Here is a 17,509-nt window from a genome sequence, read left to right on the forward strand (position 1 = left end):
GCGATCTCGTTCTTTCGGTCACTACCCACAGCTCGTGATCATAGGTGAGGGAGAGCTTCACTTTTACACTCAGCTCTCTCTTCACCACAACAGACCGGTACAGCGTCCGCATCGCCACAGCTGCTGCACCAATCCATCTGTCGATCTCCAGCTCCCTTCTCCCATCACTCGTGAACAAGACCCCGAGATACTTGAAGTCCTCCACTCGCCTCTGTCAGTGCGCCCCAGGGTGGCTGTGGCTACAGTATAGCTTGCCATCACCAGTGTGTGAATGTGTGTATGAATGGGTGGATGACTGGATATGTAAAGCGCGTTGGGGTCCTTAGGGACTAGGAAAGCGCTATACAAATACAGGCCATTTACCAGTTGGGGCAGGAACTCGTCCCTGACCCGGAGTGGGCACTCCACCCTTTTCCGGCTGAGAACCATGGCCTCGGATTTGGAGGTGCTGATTCTCATTCCCACCGCTTCACACTCGGCTGCGAACCGTTCATGGAATTAATAAACCTAAAATGGACGAGTTAAGGTTTAAAGTTAAGAGCCATGGTCAGGCTAAAGGAGGCAGCTGTAACCAGCAGTTATCTGCTAGGTGTCGCCTCAGCTTTTCAAGTGATGGAACTGGATGTCTGGAGCATGTTTTTATTGTTTGTGCCTTTTGGAAAATTTTAATGCAAATCAATGACACTATTTTATGCTATGTTGAAAGCTTCTTTTTTAAAAAGGTATTGTAGCAGTTTGAGGTCGCACATTTAAAAAAAAAATCCTACTTGTCTAAGTATTAAGATTTATTTAAAAGACTTAATAGCTATCCATCTCTCTATAAATGGGGGCTTAACATTACCTAAATCTTTATGAAACCAGTGGGATATTTGTTGTTATCAGATCAGATCAGAATACTTTAATCTCAGGGGGAAACTGTTGAGAAAGTGGAAAATTTAAAAAGTTCAAACAGTAGAGATTAAAGAAAAAAATAATAGGAGCAACAGGCTGCATGCATGGTGAGACATGCACATTGTATATTAATCATTTGGAAGAACACTAAACAGGCTTGGGGTGTGTACTATGAATCAGCAGCTCTCCAGCTGTTTAACACCATCAGGGTTGCATTTAAAACAAACCAGCTAAAACTGTCTTACACCTCACACAAATACCTTTTATTAAAGTTGCACACTAATTTAACTAAATACATGGTTGTGGTGCTCTTGTGATAGTGATAGGCCGCTTCATTTGCACAGTCAGTATTTTTGCTGGCTTTTCTTCCTGGCTTAACATAGACTTTATTAATATAGTGTTGTCAAAGCTAAACCAACCACAGCCCGAACACTATGTTTTTGTCTAAACATAGTGTACCACATTTGAAAACATATACAGCTGCTTTTCCCGTAGCAGTCGTGCTGATTTTAGTTTGAAGCCGTTTTCATTTTACTTCATTAAAATATTAAATATCTCACTCGGCTGCATGCAGACCCGTCTGTGTTTCCTACAGGTCACACCCACTCTTTTATGTAAACTGTGTTGACTTATTGATTTGATAGCCTACTATGTCTATGTTAGGGACAAGTAATTCTAGATAATTAATTTTTTTATTTGTTTTTTTTTTTTTAAAAAGAAGGATTGAACTTATTTTACAGTCGCAATCAGGTTAGTGTTCATTGAATTTTAACACATCAATGGGATGATTAGGTTTAATTAGAGCAAATGTATTTAAGAATAAAAGGTAAAGGGAAATCAATGTCTTAAATTACAATGAAACTTATAATAATGTATATAATAATATGCAATGCTACTGGGCAGATGGAAATAAAATATATATTCAGCTTTTCCCAAGATCTGGTAAACGATGATCCACAGACAAAGATGTTTAGATAGTGAAAGTTTTATTTTCCACCATTTTGCTTAGAAAACATGTCTCTAACCTGAGAACAGTGAGGCTGCTACACAGAGGAAAAGAGGATTTTTTTTCTTCCTTTTGCCATTTCAAAAAAGAAATGCAAGAAAAAAAAAGTAAGCCACAAATGACCTTTGATTTGTGATCAACCATCTTTTAAGCAGTACTCATTTCTTCACATTCACATCTCTCCTCACTGAGGTGTAAAGAAAAAAAAATCTACTGCAAAACATCTATCATTCGACTTTGGCTAGGAGCCTCATTTGATAGACCAGACACTTGCACTATATCGCCCAGGTTTGAATCCAGTTGTTGCAGCAGAACAGCACTTTTAAAAGCACAAGCAAGTCTGAGATATTAAAATGTGATAGGCTGCCCGATGTTGCCAGGGGTCTGAGTGTTGGTTTTTCTTTGCTGGATCCTGAGCTGTTGATACAAGGAGAAGCAATCGTGCTCTATTAAGTGAAGTTTGACATCTTTCTTCCATTCACATTTTCCCAAGTTGGAAAACAAAAAAAAAACAAAAAAACCAAAACACATCATTTATATTCATTCACAAAACCTTCAGCAACGTTAATGTTGCCTTTTGCTGTTTGTACAACCAATTACAGTTTACTTATTGTTTGCCTGCGTGGGTGGAGAAATATGTAAGATCATTTCCAAGTTACCCGCATGCAAACTATTTAGTCTTTTCGTAGAGAATGAGTCATGCTCAACTAAGAACTGCAACACAGAATTTCCGTGTACTCATTTTCTATAGTGAGCAAAGTCTTTGAGCACTGCTCTCCAGGGTGCCCCCCACCCCCTTGTGCGTTGAGCTCCATTTGAAGTGTTGCAATACCAAAATAGAGCAAACAGATTGAAATGAAACATGGGGATTATTCTTGCATGTACTGGGACACAGGTAAGTCACACGACAAAGGATGAAAACAAAACCCACAGTACCTAAATATTATGTGGCAAAAGTTGGGATTTGCCCCGCTCACCTCTCCACAACATGAAGTTTGACGTGTCTGCATGTTCCACATTCTAACATTTCACTTTGTATTTAAATACCACTTCACCAGCAAATGCCCAACACTTCAAGTAAACCACATTTTAGCCTCAGCAAACTGAACTTCATAGATTACACACACTTTGTTGTAATTGTTTTGACAATTGCCAGCATGGAACTAATGAGTTACTGATTGTTTACTCCCAGAGATAATCTGCTTTAACATTCTGTAACATCTGTATTAAAACATGAGAAGCCATATTTACATAAATCAGCCCAGAATCATCAGCAAGCACAGATTCTTGTTTGTCTTTGGGTCTAGGTAAGCTATGTGTGTCACATTATTTCTGTCTGTAGAATCATGTTTTTCATACTTTGATGTCGGCTTCTCTGGATGCATAAATTTCATCGTAACGGGTCTCCATCAAGGCTTCTGTCAGCAAGCAGACTAATAAATTAAAGGGGCTAAAAACAAAATATTAATACAGAACTCAAAAACACAAACAGAATAAAAGCATGAAGTAAGTCAAAATTAATAATGAGGCAAAGGGTTTGGGAAGGAAAGAAATAACTGACAAACATCGTAGTCCATGAATGAAGCTACATAAATACAAATAAAGATGGGCAGCAGAGGGTCTCTTTCATAGCTAGTCCTACAGTAAAGCACCCTGATAAAGGTGAGTGGGCATCTTTTGTTGGAGCACATTTCTACTCAGCTGCAGCGGGTGGTTATCTCAATACGACTGGAAAAGTCAAGTGCAGCCAAAATCGGCTAGTGAAGGGTTCACAACCTGGGAACCCAGGGGAGGATGCATTCACTAAAAAGAAAGTGATTCTCCATAAAGTCTCTCATTTTTTTGTTGTTGTTTTTTTTCTTCTTGCGTTGTTTCCCACTGTGTCAGTTATATGTCTGAGTGGGTGTGCCCTGCCCTGCTCTTTTGGTTTCATTCACTGTGGTGGCGTTTCTCCAACCATTTCGATGCCGTGCTGCTGGAGTTGCGCTCGGAGCAATGCGTTTTCATTTTTCAGCTCTTCAATCTTAAACCAAAGAAGAAAAAAAGCATCATCCACAACATTCTCCACAGCAAAATACAGCCTTAACTTTACTGACCAAACTTTTTCCTTTGAAAACTGAGAGCTGACTAATGTATACACAGGACTATGCAATCCCTGAGATTAGAGAGCAGTGTGTGTAGACCCTGTAAGACACCGATGCCCACAACCAACTGGATTATCAAATCTTGAGGTATGTCATCTCTGCTACATTTCCCCTGGGTGAATCCTGAATTCATTGCCTCCCCACTGAGGGACTGAGGAAGGATATTCAGCTTTGAGCATCTGAATAAGAATATATCACTGAATCGCTTGCAGACCAAAGATTCAAGCAAGAGACTCAGAGCTGCAAGATTTCACAATACTTTTGAGTGCATTAGCATGCACTTAGTTCTCACACAACCCCTGTGTATATTATTCCCACAGTCTCTCAAAGCACTGATTTCAGGTAACACTTCTCATTATCTGAGTGCAAATTCTTTGATCCACTTTGTCAGGCTGTGATGATCAGCTATGCAGCCTGAAGTCTCAGGGGGTTTGTTTCAGAGAAATGAAGATGCATATGGGGCTAGGTGGATTTCATGCTTCTGAGACTTAAGTGAAAGAATGTTGCATTGAATTATAAAGCAAACTAATCTATTCAATGCAGTGGCAATCTTCACAGCCACATATGCAGCCCAGTATGCCTGCCTTATTATGCGCAAGTTTATTTATCTGCTACACCCAACCACCTCAAAGGAGGACTCTGAATTATCATTCATAGCCCTTCTTTACACATTACCAAAGCCACGGAAACTTCGCTTGATGCCCCATTTGCAGCCTAGAGCAAAGACTGATATTCATACCTGCTGTCTGCACAACTCATTGTCCATTTGTATCCTCTCCACTTCCTTCAGACTCTCTTGCAGCCTCTGGTTGCTTTGCCTCAGCTCACGAATATAGTCACAAGCTTTAGACAGGATGCCTCCTTTGCTCTATAAATACAGAGGCATTATCACAGTTTTTTAAAAAAAAAAAAAAGAAATATAATTATTGTGATAAATATAATTTTTATAGAGTATTAATGAGTCAAGCACAAATTTAAAAGACAAACAAACTGCTTACTGCTCCGGTTTTGGTGCTATCCATACTGCAGTCTGGGATAATCTTGGAAAGTGTGACAATCCAGTTGTTGATCTTGTCTCTTCGCCGTCTTTCGACTGATGAACAGAGATGAAAGAAGAAGTGTTTTTAAAAGGAGTATATGCATACAAGCCACATTTCCAGATTTCTAATTTAAGCTACAGTAAAAGATCACAGGTCATTCTGTTTTACAAAACAAGGTTTTCATCCGCCGGATCTCATCAGTACCGACATTCCTGACTGACTTTGACAGCTCAACAGCAACCTCTAGTGGCTGGTCAAAATTATATGCTGTTTTTTTTTTTTTTTACTCTTAACAGAATATTTTGAGGGGGCTTAGTGATTTTCTTTCATCAAAAAATGTTCCATTTAGGCACCACACGGCATTGTGTTAAGACTGTCTGATGAAATCAAAAGCCACAATCATGACTAATTACCCACCTTCATTATGTTGTGCTCTTCTCCTTTCATCTCTTGGTGTTCGGGGTCCATCCATTTTCCTGCAGATAGACAGGAAATAAAACACTTTTCATACACTACAATATCTCCCATCTCTGCGCTCCATACAATCGGACACAAATCCAATCCAATCCTCCAAATCCTTTGCCTATTAAAAACCATTCTTCACTGTTATCTTTAAATTCAAGCCTATTGTTATTGCCATTTAAAATGAGCCTCTGAAGATGGTTAGTGCCTTTGGTAGAAATATTAAATGATGCACAGCCCTATGAGGTCACATATGCAGTCCTGACGCCTGCAGCCTTGAGCCAAGCTGCCTTGTCTGGAATACTGAGAATCAGCTAGCCTCCTTACTTTAGCTGGCTGTCCTCTTCCCAGGTGTGGCCTGGAGGAAGTGCAATGCTTTATTATGCTGTAAAATTACAACACTGTAGAAAACCAGATGCTGCTTACTGAAGTTGTGGTGTACACCTAATGACACAACTGTCTCTTGTCTTTGCAACCTCCCCCAGGATTCAGTTAATTAAGTCTCAGAGACGTGACAAGGAGACTTATCATACCACCCACCATGGCATGAACAGACCAATAACACACTCACGCATAATCAAACGTGGTCTAGTGTACACTGAAGGCACCTGCCACATAAAAGGCAGGACCCGGGATGTCCTGACAGAGCATTACATTATAAAAAGGTAATCAATGTTATTCCTTTCAACTAGGTTTAAAGCTGTGGTTGATAGCTTTACAACCAAGTGTCGGTTTCACTAATTGAACACCGGGGACTACAAAATTCTGAAAATAAATTAAACTACTCCTTATTGCCACTGCAATTTTGCCTGCAATTTGCGTGATGTAATAAATGACCTATGAGGTTGTTTGTCTTCATTGTCTGCCTTAAAACAAATCTTTTCTAGTCTACTGCAGAGAATTTGTGTCCAATCAACACAACTTGACTGCTGATAGCTGACTATCTCAAATGAAGCTAAGCCAAACGGCACTCTCACATGTATCTCAACACATCTTAATGGGATTTCAGCTGTATAATGGATTCAGCAGCCAAACAGTACTCTTAGGCAAAGTGTTAAAATATGCGGATGGCGGTTTGAATAACTAAATATACATGCCTAGAGGAAGGTTTTTTTCCCTGCACACCTCTTTTAAGTGCCCCCGAGAGTAAAGGCTGCCAGAGAAACCCCAAGAATTAAGAGTACGTTTCCTCTGGTAGAAGACTTTCCATATGTTGAATACAGCATGTATAAAATAAAAAAGGTCTGCACAATTTTTTATTGATCTGTAAAATGACAAATGTAATCATTTACCAATGCACCTCCACTCTCCACCCTCTTCCAAAGTTTTACTTTTATGTCACCAAGCCATGGCCTTGACAATATTTCATTAAATTACACAGTGAAAAACAAGAGACTGCAGGCTGAGATTCAAATCACCTCGATGGATGAGTTCAGAAAAATAATTCTAAAAAAAATAAATAATAATTAAAAAAATTTTTTAAAGATCCTGTGTATATTACTGTCATGGTCTCAAAAAATGAGCACAAAAATTTGTGAGTATTAGCTAGTTATTCACAAATAACTACTTATTTTGAAAGTAGATGTTCCAAGTGAAAGCACATGGCTTCCATTGGCTCAATTTATCTTAATATCCCTGTCATATCAACAAAATGCACTTAAAGAGCAAATGCTGTCCATATAGTTTTACGACCAACTTTAAAACTAGGCTGAAAGAGAACCAAACTCAAATGGCTACAACAAAGGACACTTTGAAAATTATACTAAAATAAAAGTGTGGAGTGAGCCATTTGTTTCCAGTTGGAGAACAATGACCCGATTTCTAGTCCTAATGGAAAAATACATTTGCCACAAGCAGTACTAACAACAATGGATCAGGGTCAGCGCTGAAAAATTGCTACATCTGTGTCTCACACATCAAGAGCAGGGAGAATCACCAGGGAGGAAGGGAGGGGTGGAGAAAAGTGAAGGGCAGAGGTTTGTGTGCTTCTTTGCTTCTTGTGATCTAATTTGATTAGTTCATTTGCTGTAAGAGGAGTGGGGAGAAATGTGGAAACTGTCCTCACCAGTTTAAAACTTCATGTTGCAGCAGCTCGTTTTCATCTCTGTGAATGGCAGATAGGTTGGGTAGTTTTCATTCACTTTGCTCACATGCCAACGAAAACGTCACGGTTCATCACTTTACATGTAAATATAATTCTATTTGAAGTCACTGAAAATCATAAATTATTCATGTACAGTAAGTCACAACTCCCCTTAAATGTGCCCTGAACAGAAGAACAAAAAAATAATCTCTAGTTCTTGGAAAAATAAATAGATAAATAAATAAATACATAAATAAATAAATGAGAAGTGAAATGTAAAAAACAGCTTAGATAGAAGATAAATAGAAGATAAAGTGCTGTATCCTGGTTGCTATTCCTTATAGCAGTGTTATCTGTTTGACCACAATCCAATCACTTTCACGACTTAAAGGTTAAGTATAGGCCTGGATGAAATCAGAGGAATGTTCACTTAGGTTCGGAGCTAACTCAATTTGATATTGGGTCATGTGTTAATTTTTAAGTGACCAACCAGGCAAAAAACTGGCTCGTACCAAACAGGGTACAAAAAACAAAACAAAACAAAAAAACAAAACCTAGCCGACATTTATGAGCCTTGAATCTCATAGGGCTATGGCTCTTGTGCCGGTGTGTTTTGGCACTCAAATGAACCATGAAATAAATAAATAAAGCTTGTTTAAATTCCCTTTTCTGAATAAAAACCAGTAGTAGGCCAAAACCAGCTTTGTTCGCATGCAATTAAAATTAAAACCCTTTGCTCAGGTGAGCCTGCTGATGATCTTAATAACAGCAATCACCAGCATGTGGCTAACAGTTGGAGAGTCTGAGATGGATCCCTTTGATACATGATTAGAATAATGGATGTTGTGAATTTTAGCGATAAACAGTATGAGAGTTCGAAAGGTAAAAAAAAAAAGATTTGTGGCTTCCATGTGCAAAAAAAAGAAAAAAAGAAATCCTTAAAAATCAATCATAACCATGAACTCGGGGTGAACACAAGAGAGATTACCTGGGCAGAAAAACAGCCTTGAGTAAAAGAAAACAGCAGTGGCAGCAAGGCTGAGAAATTTGAGCCTTGCAGTTGTTCAAATGGACGTCACAGTAGTCTTTCAGTCATGTTTGAATAGAACATTCATTCATATGAGACAATTCTCTTTTGCTCAGATAGATTACTACTAATACATCATTCCAATCTGCTGCATTGCAGTTTAACTCTACTTCTACACTCTCCTCTTGCATTAGCAGTTACAGTTATAGCGTGCTAAATACTGATTTTGAAAATACATCTCATTTAAATTCTGAATTTAGGAAACTATTTTAAACGGTTTATTACGACATATTCACCCTTTCATTTTTTAGCTTCTGTTCTGCCACCTCGATTCGAGCAATTTGCAGATCAATATCTTGGCTTTTTGAAACTAGATGTATGAAAAAGGGGTAGATCTGACTCCAAAACCAACACAGTAGCAACCCTTTTTAGTCACACGGTTGAAACTTACACTGCTTTACTGTATACCTTAAAACAGGAATGATAATTCACAAAATGAACATCTTGCTATGTTAAATAAGACTTAAAAGTAGCAATTAAGACCAAAAGCTCATTAGGAAAATGTTTGCTGGAGAGCACTAGAGTTGTCTCTCATAGGCTTCTTTTTGTAACCACAGGGGTCGCTCACTGCTGGCCATTAGAAAGAATATAGGTTTAAGTCAATTCCACATTGGAGTCCCTTTTTATGCCTGGAAAAACAGATCCTTCTTTTATACAGTCTATGCACACACAACATAGCTCACAAAGCTGCAGCTCTTCTCCTTGCTCACAGTGCTGTCTTATTATCATCACTCTTTTCAATGTTTTGCTTTTCACTTGATTTTTATTGCCTTTTCAATGCATCACAATCTTAGAGGCTTTTTGAAAAAGTGCAAAAAACATTTTTATCTTGCTGTTATATTTATCTTTTAATGATAATCTATGCCCTCGTTGTTATGACAGTACTAATTCAGACTCTGATGGATACCATTTCTTGAAAGGATGTGTTTTGTAGAGATGCACTCTGAAGCATTAAGAGAGCAGAGCCACACTGCTAAACACAAATCATTTATTGCTGCAATAAATGCGTAAAGCCCTTATCCAAATTAACTGAAACCTATCATAGTAACTTTATTATTATGATATTAGATTTATTTAACAGCTTTTGTCATTAAATCTACTTTTAAACACTGAAATTAAAACATGCCTAGTTTTATGTGTCTCAAGCTGCAATGGCAATATTGTTTCCATCACACAAACAGCAGATGACAGAGATGATACTTACGCAGGGTATGGCTGTGTTCGTGGGGCAATGGTTCGTGGTGTTCCTGTCTGAATGACATCAGGAGGGGTCATCATCACATAAAACTGACCTGTGGAAGGCACAGGCGTAATCAGTCAACAATGAAGAGTAAGACAGCTCAACATTTCACACAAGACTGACTTGATTCATTTAATTTTTTAAGTGCTTATCCAACGAGGATCCAAGGGAAGGTGGCTGGAACTTGTCCCAGCTGAAATTGGACAACAGGCAGGGACAAGTCGCCAGCTCAACACAGGGCAAATTAGAGAAGGAAAGTAGAGAAAAGCCACATCTGGCACAGTGATAAAATAACACAGAAATCCTTAAGCCAACTAGCAAAGTGGAACCCCCGAAATTTCTTGTAAGGATGCAACTGTGCCAACTGTGTAGAAACAGGCTCAACTCTCATGTACAATCAAGATGTAGACAAAAGAATATTCTACTAACACTACTCATCCAAACCATATTCATTCAAGAGCCAAAACATCATCAAGAAATAAATCCACTTATTTTATCTTAAGCCACCTAATCTTGTCATCTGGGTCAGCAAGATGGCAGACCTGGCCTGACAAACAAAATGAGCAACACAATTTTCTGCCACAAAAAAACCAAAAAAAAAAACCAAACTATCCACAAACAATGAAGGTCCTCTCACAGAAAACCTTCCCAAATAACAGGTCTTGACACAGACATTCAGCCTGTAGTTATTTCTTTTTCAAAGAATGTGATCAAGGACTAAAACGCAGAATCAGTCACTAACAGAAAACGCACAAGAAAATCAGTATTTCTCAGATGAAAACAGCAAGGTACATTCAGTCTTTTAACCAGGCACTCTGGCTTTCCAATCTGCTGCTAAAGCAGACTGCAGATGCTCCCTCTGAATGAGGCCACGTCTTAATGTTTTAAGATGCTCAATGCACATTAAGTGCTTTGCTTTTTATATCAAACTGCATTAACACTTTGGCTCCAATCTCACTCTTAAAGCTGCACCTAGCCGAGCCTATTATACAAGTTACAGCTGAGGTGCATCAACTGATATGGCCTTAAGGGTGTCTGACTTCTGTGGGTTTAAGTCATGTGATGGAAGTAGACACACAATGCTCAGCGAGAGAGAAAAGCAGTGTGTGTGTGGATGTGCTGCATGAGCTTGACAAGCTATGTCTGTAATTAGCAATGGATGAGCTACATCAAAGAAACCTAATGATTTAAGGAATCAATGCAATGACCTTGTGTGACCCCAGATGTGCCTCTAAATAGGTGTTTTACTGGAGCGTGACTGAGCTCAGGTGCTCAGGTGGGGTTTTAAACCCATTTCATTTGTGTTTTTTTTTAATCATAAACATGAGTTGGATTACAAAATGACAGAAAAAAGTAAATCATTTTTTTGTTCTTTTACTATGAAAGTTTCAGTGCCATGTGCCTGCTACTCGTTTGTGTAGTTTTGCTGCCACAAACTACTACATACATATGTATGTTATATTGTCTTATTTCTATATGTCCAAAGTATCCATCTCTCTCAAGAAGACACAAACAATGCATAATGTAAGGTCACATTGGATATTAGGGGTGGGTGATGTAGCCTCAAAATTATATCACAGTAGTTCAAGGAAATTTAATTTTTGATGACACAGAAAAAAAATATTGAACATTTTATTGGTGATTGCAGTTTGCAGGCAGCAGCATTTATCAGTGCAAACAAAATGAAGGGAATTCCCCACCCTTTTTTTCTTTTAGGTAAAATAAAAATATAACTGCCTAACATTTTAGTTTAACAAAAAAGCAACTTAAACCAGCCACACTTTAGCAGCCTGCACTGTTACACTTAATTGTTTTTGTGGAACTGTGTAATTCCAGTTTATTAAATTACAAAGCTGTAATTTATTATACGTATTAGTGGTAAGTGAGACAATGAGCGGAAGTTACATTTAATTGTTTTTGTGGAATTTTTCTTCCAACGCACAAAAAGCGATTTACATTTTTAGTTAGGAGCACATAATAAAATTGAAATTTAACAATATTTTTTTATCCAGAATTTTGGATTTTGCTTGGAGCTTTTTAAACAACTGCTTAGTGCCCTACTTTTCTACCATGCAACACATCAGTAATTTTCATGCAATGCTTGCTTTTCCAGTCATACCAAATGCAACTAGAGTAATAGCCGCATTTGTTTATTTTTGTGTCAGCTAGCATCTTCTTCATAGCCTGGTTGTATGCCCTTTGCTTCAAGTGGTTAAACAAATTTGCTGTTTCTACTTTTAGGGTAAACTGTTTTCTTGTGTATTTTGCAAAGCATTGGTCACTAAATCATCAATGGAGGCTGACATGTAGTTCTCAGTCTAAGACATGCTTGGACTTGTTGTGTACCCTAGCGAACATAAATGCTATATTTATCAAGACGAGACACTTTTATGTATTGCAAATAGTTATACCAAAATTATTGTGGACAATATGATATCGTATGAGGTATAGGGCTAAAATCTTAAATGTGGCACTTGAACTGCCTCTTTCAGCCTTGGGTCTATAGATTTATGTTGGAGATATGTTGAATCCCAGTTTCAAGCATTTTTAGACCCCAAGTCTGGGCCAAAATGACAGCAAGAAGCACCGCCAGCAGCAGGAACACTGGGTGATGAATTACAAGTTCCTACAATAACTCCTGTCCAGGCTGTACATTCTCCTACATAAAATCCTTAGAGACCCGCAATGTTCGACTCCTTCATAACAATCCTGAAGACAAATAATGACCATCCAACAGTCAACTGCCAGCCAGCAGTAACAGTGTGCTTGCTAGCTCTAGATCTGGCGGAATAATCCATAATAGGTAGATGGCAGTTTTTTGTTTTGTTTATTTTTTAGTTTAAAAAAAGGCATTAAAGCCTACATCTTGTTCTCTAGGTCAACTGAGCACTTACAACGCTCAGTGAACACAGCTTCAGCCAATGATAGCCTGACCCTGACAACCAGCATAAAACCACAAGGGGGTAATACAGCCAGATGATGGCATATGGTAGGAAAGAGGAAGACATGTGACATGAAGTAAACAAGTAAACATGGTAAGCATGGCAAATTTAATTTTGGCATCTGATAATATTTGACTTGGAGGAGGCAAACTTTAGTCATGGCAAAAAATGTTTCCGTCACATTGCCAAGTTAGGAATCTGAAACAGATTAAAATGAGCTGATGGGTATGTGCAATTTAAAATATTTCTCATAATTATTACAACTTTAATAAAGATCTAATGACCCTTAAAAATTGCTGATTCACAGTTGGAGAAAACTGCGTTCTCCAGCATCATAAATTATATTTTAAAATAACTTACTGATTAAAAATATCCAAATTGGGGGGAAGGAATCACAGAGCAAATTGATTCTGCAACACATATTTAGGTTTATCATGTGTAAAAAAAAATATATATAAAAAGCAAGTGCAATTGTCATTATCATCTTTGGATTGCTTTGCTTCTTCCTCACCAAATATATATTAGTGAACATATGTAAATATGAATGAACATGTATTACTTCACCCACTTTTGTCATATAAAGCACCACCACTGGGATTCGTGGGGTAGTCACTCTAGAAAATCAAGCTGGTGAGGAAATCTATTTATAAAAGCTACATACAGAATGAAAATATTTATATTTAGAGGCTCAGCATAGATAATTTATCTCAACAGGGAGGGATTAGATATATTGCTTATTCTTTGTATCTGCTGTATATGGCCCTGCTTTCTTTGTTATCAGCTCAAACTGTCAGGATCGTGTTCCACTAATTAAAAAAAAAAAGGACAGCTATTCTGTCCTTAAGGTACTTCAAAACACACTTCTGTTTGTCACTGAAAATAATAGCTTAATTAGCTCTGCAGCACTGTGATAAGCCCCAGCCCAAATTAGGTGTGAGAACTGACTCACCCCCTGCCTGTGTGAGTGTGGGGTCCGTGGCGGCCTGCACAGACACAGTCCCGTCGCTCACCGCAGTTGCGGGGAAGTAAGCGAAGCGGGTCTCCCCTCCCACTGCCTCTCCTGCTGGGCTTCCTCCATTACTGAAAGGGTTCTGGATCACAGCCTGTGACAGATAAGAGAGAGACAGAGGAGAGCCATGAACGAGCAGCAATGGAGCAGTCACAGCAGGTAAACGCACACCTCATCCTCTGTCAGACTCAATACTGGTATCCCTGCTAAACCCCCCCAAGCAAGACACAGTTCCATTTGACAGCTAGGATAAAGGGAGGCAAAGAAGCAGCAGTGATCTTGTTAGCAGGGATAATAGCAAGGTCAGTAAAGCCATCAGTATAGCACTAATGAAAACAAATTTGGTCTGTTCTTGCTAGAAAAATTGCATATTTTTAGCTCAAACTGTGCTCCGACTGTTACTGCAGTTCTTGTGCAACAACTACTGGCACTACACACATTGAAACTACACACCTATATGACTCACTTTGTGTTGACTAGATATTATATTCGGGCACACAATTCACTCTTTAGACCATTTTTTCCATCTTGGCAAGCTTAGAGAAATTACAGCCGCTGCTGCAATTTCAGTGAATCAGTGAAGTAGAGATGATGTGATATGGAATGTAAGTACTACTGAGAATAACTGATAATAATAGATATACAACACTGGTTTTTTTTAAACTGCATTTTTCCCAAATACCACAAATAAGACATGATTTGTATTAACTATAAACCTATTACGTTTTTGAATTATATATACAGATAAAGCGAAAAGCTTTATCTGTGTACTCAAAAGTACTCACAACAGTTCACAATTTGCTAATAAGCATAATTGTTTTTAGGAGTAACCAAAACAACACACCTTTCTGCAAGTTAATACTATTTTGCCAGCTTGAAACCAAAAACTGGTTACACCATCTTGTTTCACTCATAGACAGCAATGTTTGTTAGTGTTGGTCTGCATAAAACATTACATAAAGCGGGGAAAAAAATGATTCAATACAAGAGCATGGCTGTGTGCTTTACTTACAGCCACACTCTGCACTGTCAGACATAATTTATAGCTAAAATAATATTACTGAGACAGTAATAACTTCATATACCTACTTTTCAGCCAATAGATGTATATACTGATCCATGATATTTTTCATGTCTTTAACAGTATTTGTAAACTTGATGTTTTAAAACATGAGAAGTGTGTGCAAAGAAACAAAAGAAATTAGAATAACACTGGTTTTAGTTGTTTTCAGTGAGACTGCTACAAATGGCAATACGCAGAAATTAACTTCCACCTTATCCTTTACCACGTAAATAAAAAAAGCAAGCTTTAAAAAACTGTTTAAACTACTAGTGGTTTCCCTTCGGTCCATTCAAAAGTGTAAAATTTTGATACCTGTGCGACAGCTTGAGGAGCCCCGGTGAATGCAGCTGTTGAGACAACGCTCACTGCTCCTCCTGCATCATCTCTTCCATCAAGGTGTTGGTCAGTCACCTGGACAACACGATACGTCACCTGCACAGACGAAAAGCAAATGTGGGTAAAAAGAGAGAATAAGAAGAAAACAAAGAGAGCAACTAGTTGCTTCTCCATTTATATCCTTGCTCTATGTATTTTTCTTTTTGCATTATTCAATCATACCGTGTATAAAACAGCACCTTACCTGACTTGTTGATTTGTTTATCATATCTGTTGCTTCCGTACTGCTCAGCCTAGTATCCTGACACTACAGTTCTAACCTCACTTGTGCATTGATCTCACCATCCCACAATATGCTTACGCTTCAGAATGCGCCTGATTTAATTTTAAATAGCAAGGAAAATGAGCTTGTTTGTTCGAAGAATCAGTATTTGTATCCCTCTATCATGTGACTTTCCTCCTGACTGACATGTGACAGCAGCCTCATGCCAATCCCAGACCAGACTGAAATCACATGATTGCTCACACTAGTCTTGTTTATGCCTGAACCACATGGATCACTGACTCAATTTCCTCCAGCGCAAATCACCCAGTAAGGGTAAACCAACATGAATGTCACAATACCTTTTTTTTAGTGTATATGCTGGCATTACTGACCCATTGTTTACCACTGACCAACAGTGGTGTGAAAACCACATAGTGAACAGGAAGGAGACACTTTTGTACAAAGGTCAACAGTCAATTTTGAGGCTATAAAAAAAGACTATAAACATTGATACCTTCAGGGAATTTATTGAGTGCTTTCCTCCTGACTTTGTAATAAAGGAGGGTGTCAAAGCACCCAGAAAAGAAAAACAATCAGATAAAAAGAAAATGTAAGCCTAAACATTAAGGACTGTCGTCGGGAGTATGGTTCTTCAACATATATAATCACTCACTGTTGTTTGCCATATGTCCAAGCATCTTTTCAACCACCTCCATCAATATGCAGCTGAGAGTTCTCAGTTGGTAATTATCGTGCTGCACAAACACCCCATGGACATTTAACCACTCTGTGCTGTTTGTGTACTCTCATAAGTGCTAAACAGAGGCAATTTATTCTAACTGTCTAGGCCCTTATGCAATTAGGAACACTTAGACTCTTTCTGAAATGGGTATTAAACAGCAACAATCAGTAGTGTCCACACTTCCATCCATTAACTACTTACCTGCCCACCCTCGGTGCGGAACTGATATTGTATGTTATGGTCACCAAATGTTGCAGCCTGAGGTACACTGGCTATTGTAACAGCTGTCTGCTCTTCTCCTGTCCCGTCTTCAAGGGAAAAGGGGGATAAAGAAACAGGAGTTAGAATGGAAAAGTAACTACACAGCTAAAAAGCCCCGAGTGTAGCTGCAAATAACGAAGCTCAATGTTGCAGCACATAAAGAAAAGCAAGTGTACCGAGGAAAGAGCTTGTGGCTTTTTTTTTTATAAAGTATTGTGTACGCACACAAAACTACAGTGTGGTCAATGACAGCTTAGTAAATAAATCCTTACCTTCAGATCCCTGGACAACCTCCTCTTCTTGTTTTTCTTGGCTGCAAAGCGGATACAGAAATACATCAGTTGTTAGAAGCTACGCAACCAGCTAATGTTCGTGAAAATTATATATCAATGTATTAAATTAAAGTAATAACTGACCCTCCACTTCACCGTAAGGGGTGGCAAGTGATGTCTGGGAAGTCAGTCAGCCAGCAGGACAATTATAATGAAAAACACAGCACAGCAACTGCCCTTGGTTTACCAAGAGTGGCTGAGAATAGTTATTTGTTTTAAAAGCTAGCTTAAGCTCTCTTAGCTATTGACTATGAACACTACTATTCTTGGATATAACTAAGTTATACCGCTTAAAGAGTTGTCCACCTGTGTTGCTAACTTAGCTGTAGTCTACACATTAAATTCGTTTTGACAACACTTTATAAGTAAGGCCTTGGTTAGCGTCGTAAACTAGCTGTGTGAAATAGCATGTTGCGGCTAGCTTGTTTCAGTTAGCCATTTTGACCGAGTTACCTTGCGGTGTCCAGACTCGGTTCAAGCATATCCATCAGTGTTGAAATAAAAAGTGATATTCGGTGTCACAGACGGAGATGGAAGTGCTGATCACGGGAACAAACACTCGGGTCATGTGAGAGAGACAGCCCAGGACACGTGAGGTACGGCTCG

The 17,509-nt window shown here is 38.6% G+C and overlaps 1 protein-coding gene across 3 annotated transcripts; it reads right to left on the reverse strand.

The window, feature by feature from the left end:
- Positions 1-1,860: 1,860 nt before the first annotated feature.
- Positions 1,861-17,497, reverse strand: usf2l (upstream transcription factor 2, c-fos interacting-like). Of its 3 annotated transcripts, XM_085177545.1 has the most exons (11): positions 17,357-17,497; positions 16,844-16,884; positions 16,512-16,618; positions 15,280-15,399; positions 13,845-13,998; positions 9,918-10,005; positions 7,609-7,647; positions 5,499-5,557; positions 5,040-5,134; positions 4,781-4,909; positions 1,861-3,920 (listed from the first exon to the last, which is right to left on the reverse strand). In XM_085177545.1, exons 1-11 carry the CDS (start codon positions 17,389-17,391, stop codon positions 3,831-3,833), a joined length of 957 nt encoding a protein of 318 aa, XP_085033671.1. In that variant the 5' UTR covers positions 17,392-17,497; the 3' UTR covers positions 1,861-3,830. The 3 variants fall into 3 exon arrangements, with proteins under 3 accessions (XP_085033671.1, XP_085033672.1, XP_085033673.1); XM_085177546.1 differs by lacking the exon at positions 7,609-7,647; XM_085177547.1 differs by lacking the exons at positions 16,512-16,618; positions 16,844-16,884; positions 17,357-17,497 and adding an exon at positions 15,548-16,501.
- Positions 17,498-17,509: the final 12 nt, after the last annotated feature.

This window comes from Neolamprologus multifasciatus, chromosome 11, assembly GCF_963576455.1.
Source record: "Neolamprologus multifasciatus chromosome 11, fNeoMul1.2, whole genome shotgun sequence".
In the NCBI taxonomy this organism is placed as follows: Eukaryota; Metazoa; Chordata; class Actinopteri; order Cichliformes; family Cichlidae; genus Neolamprologus; species Neolamprologus multifasciatus.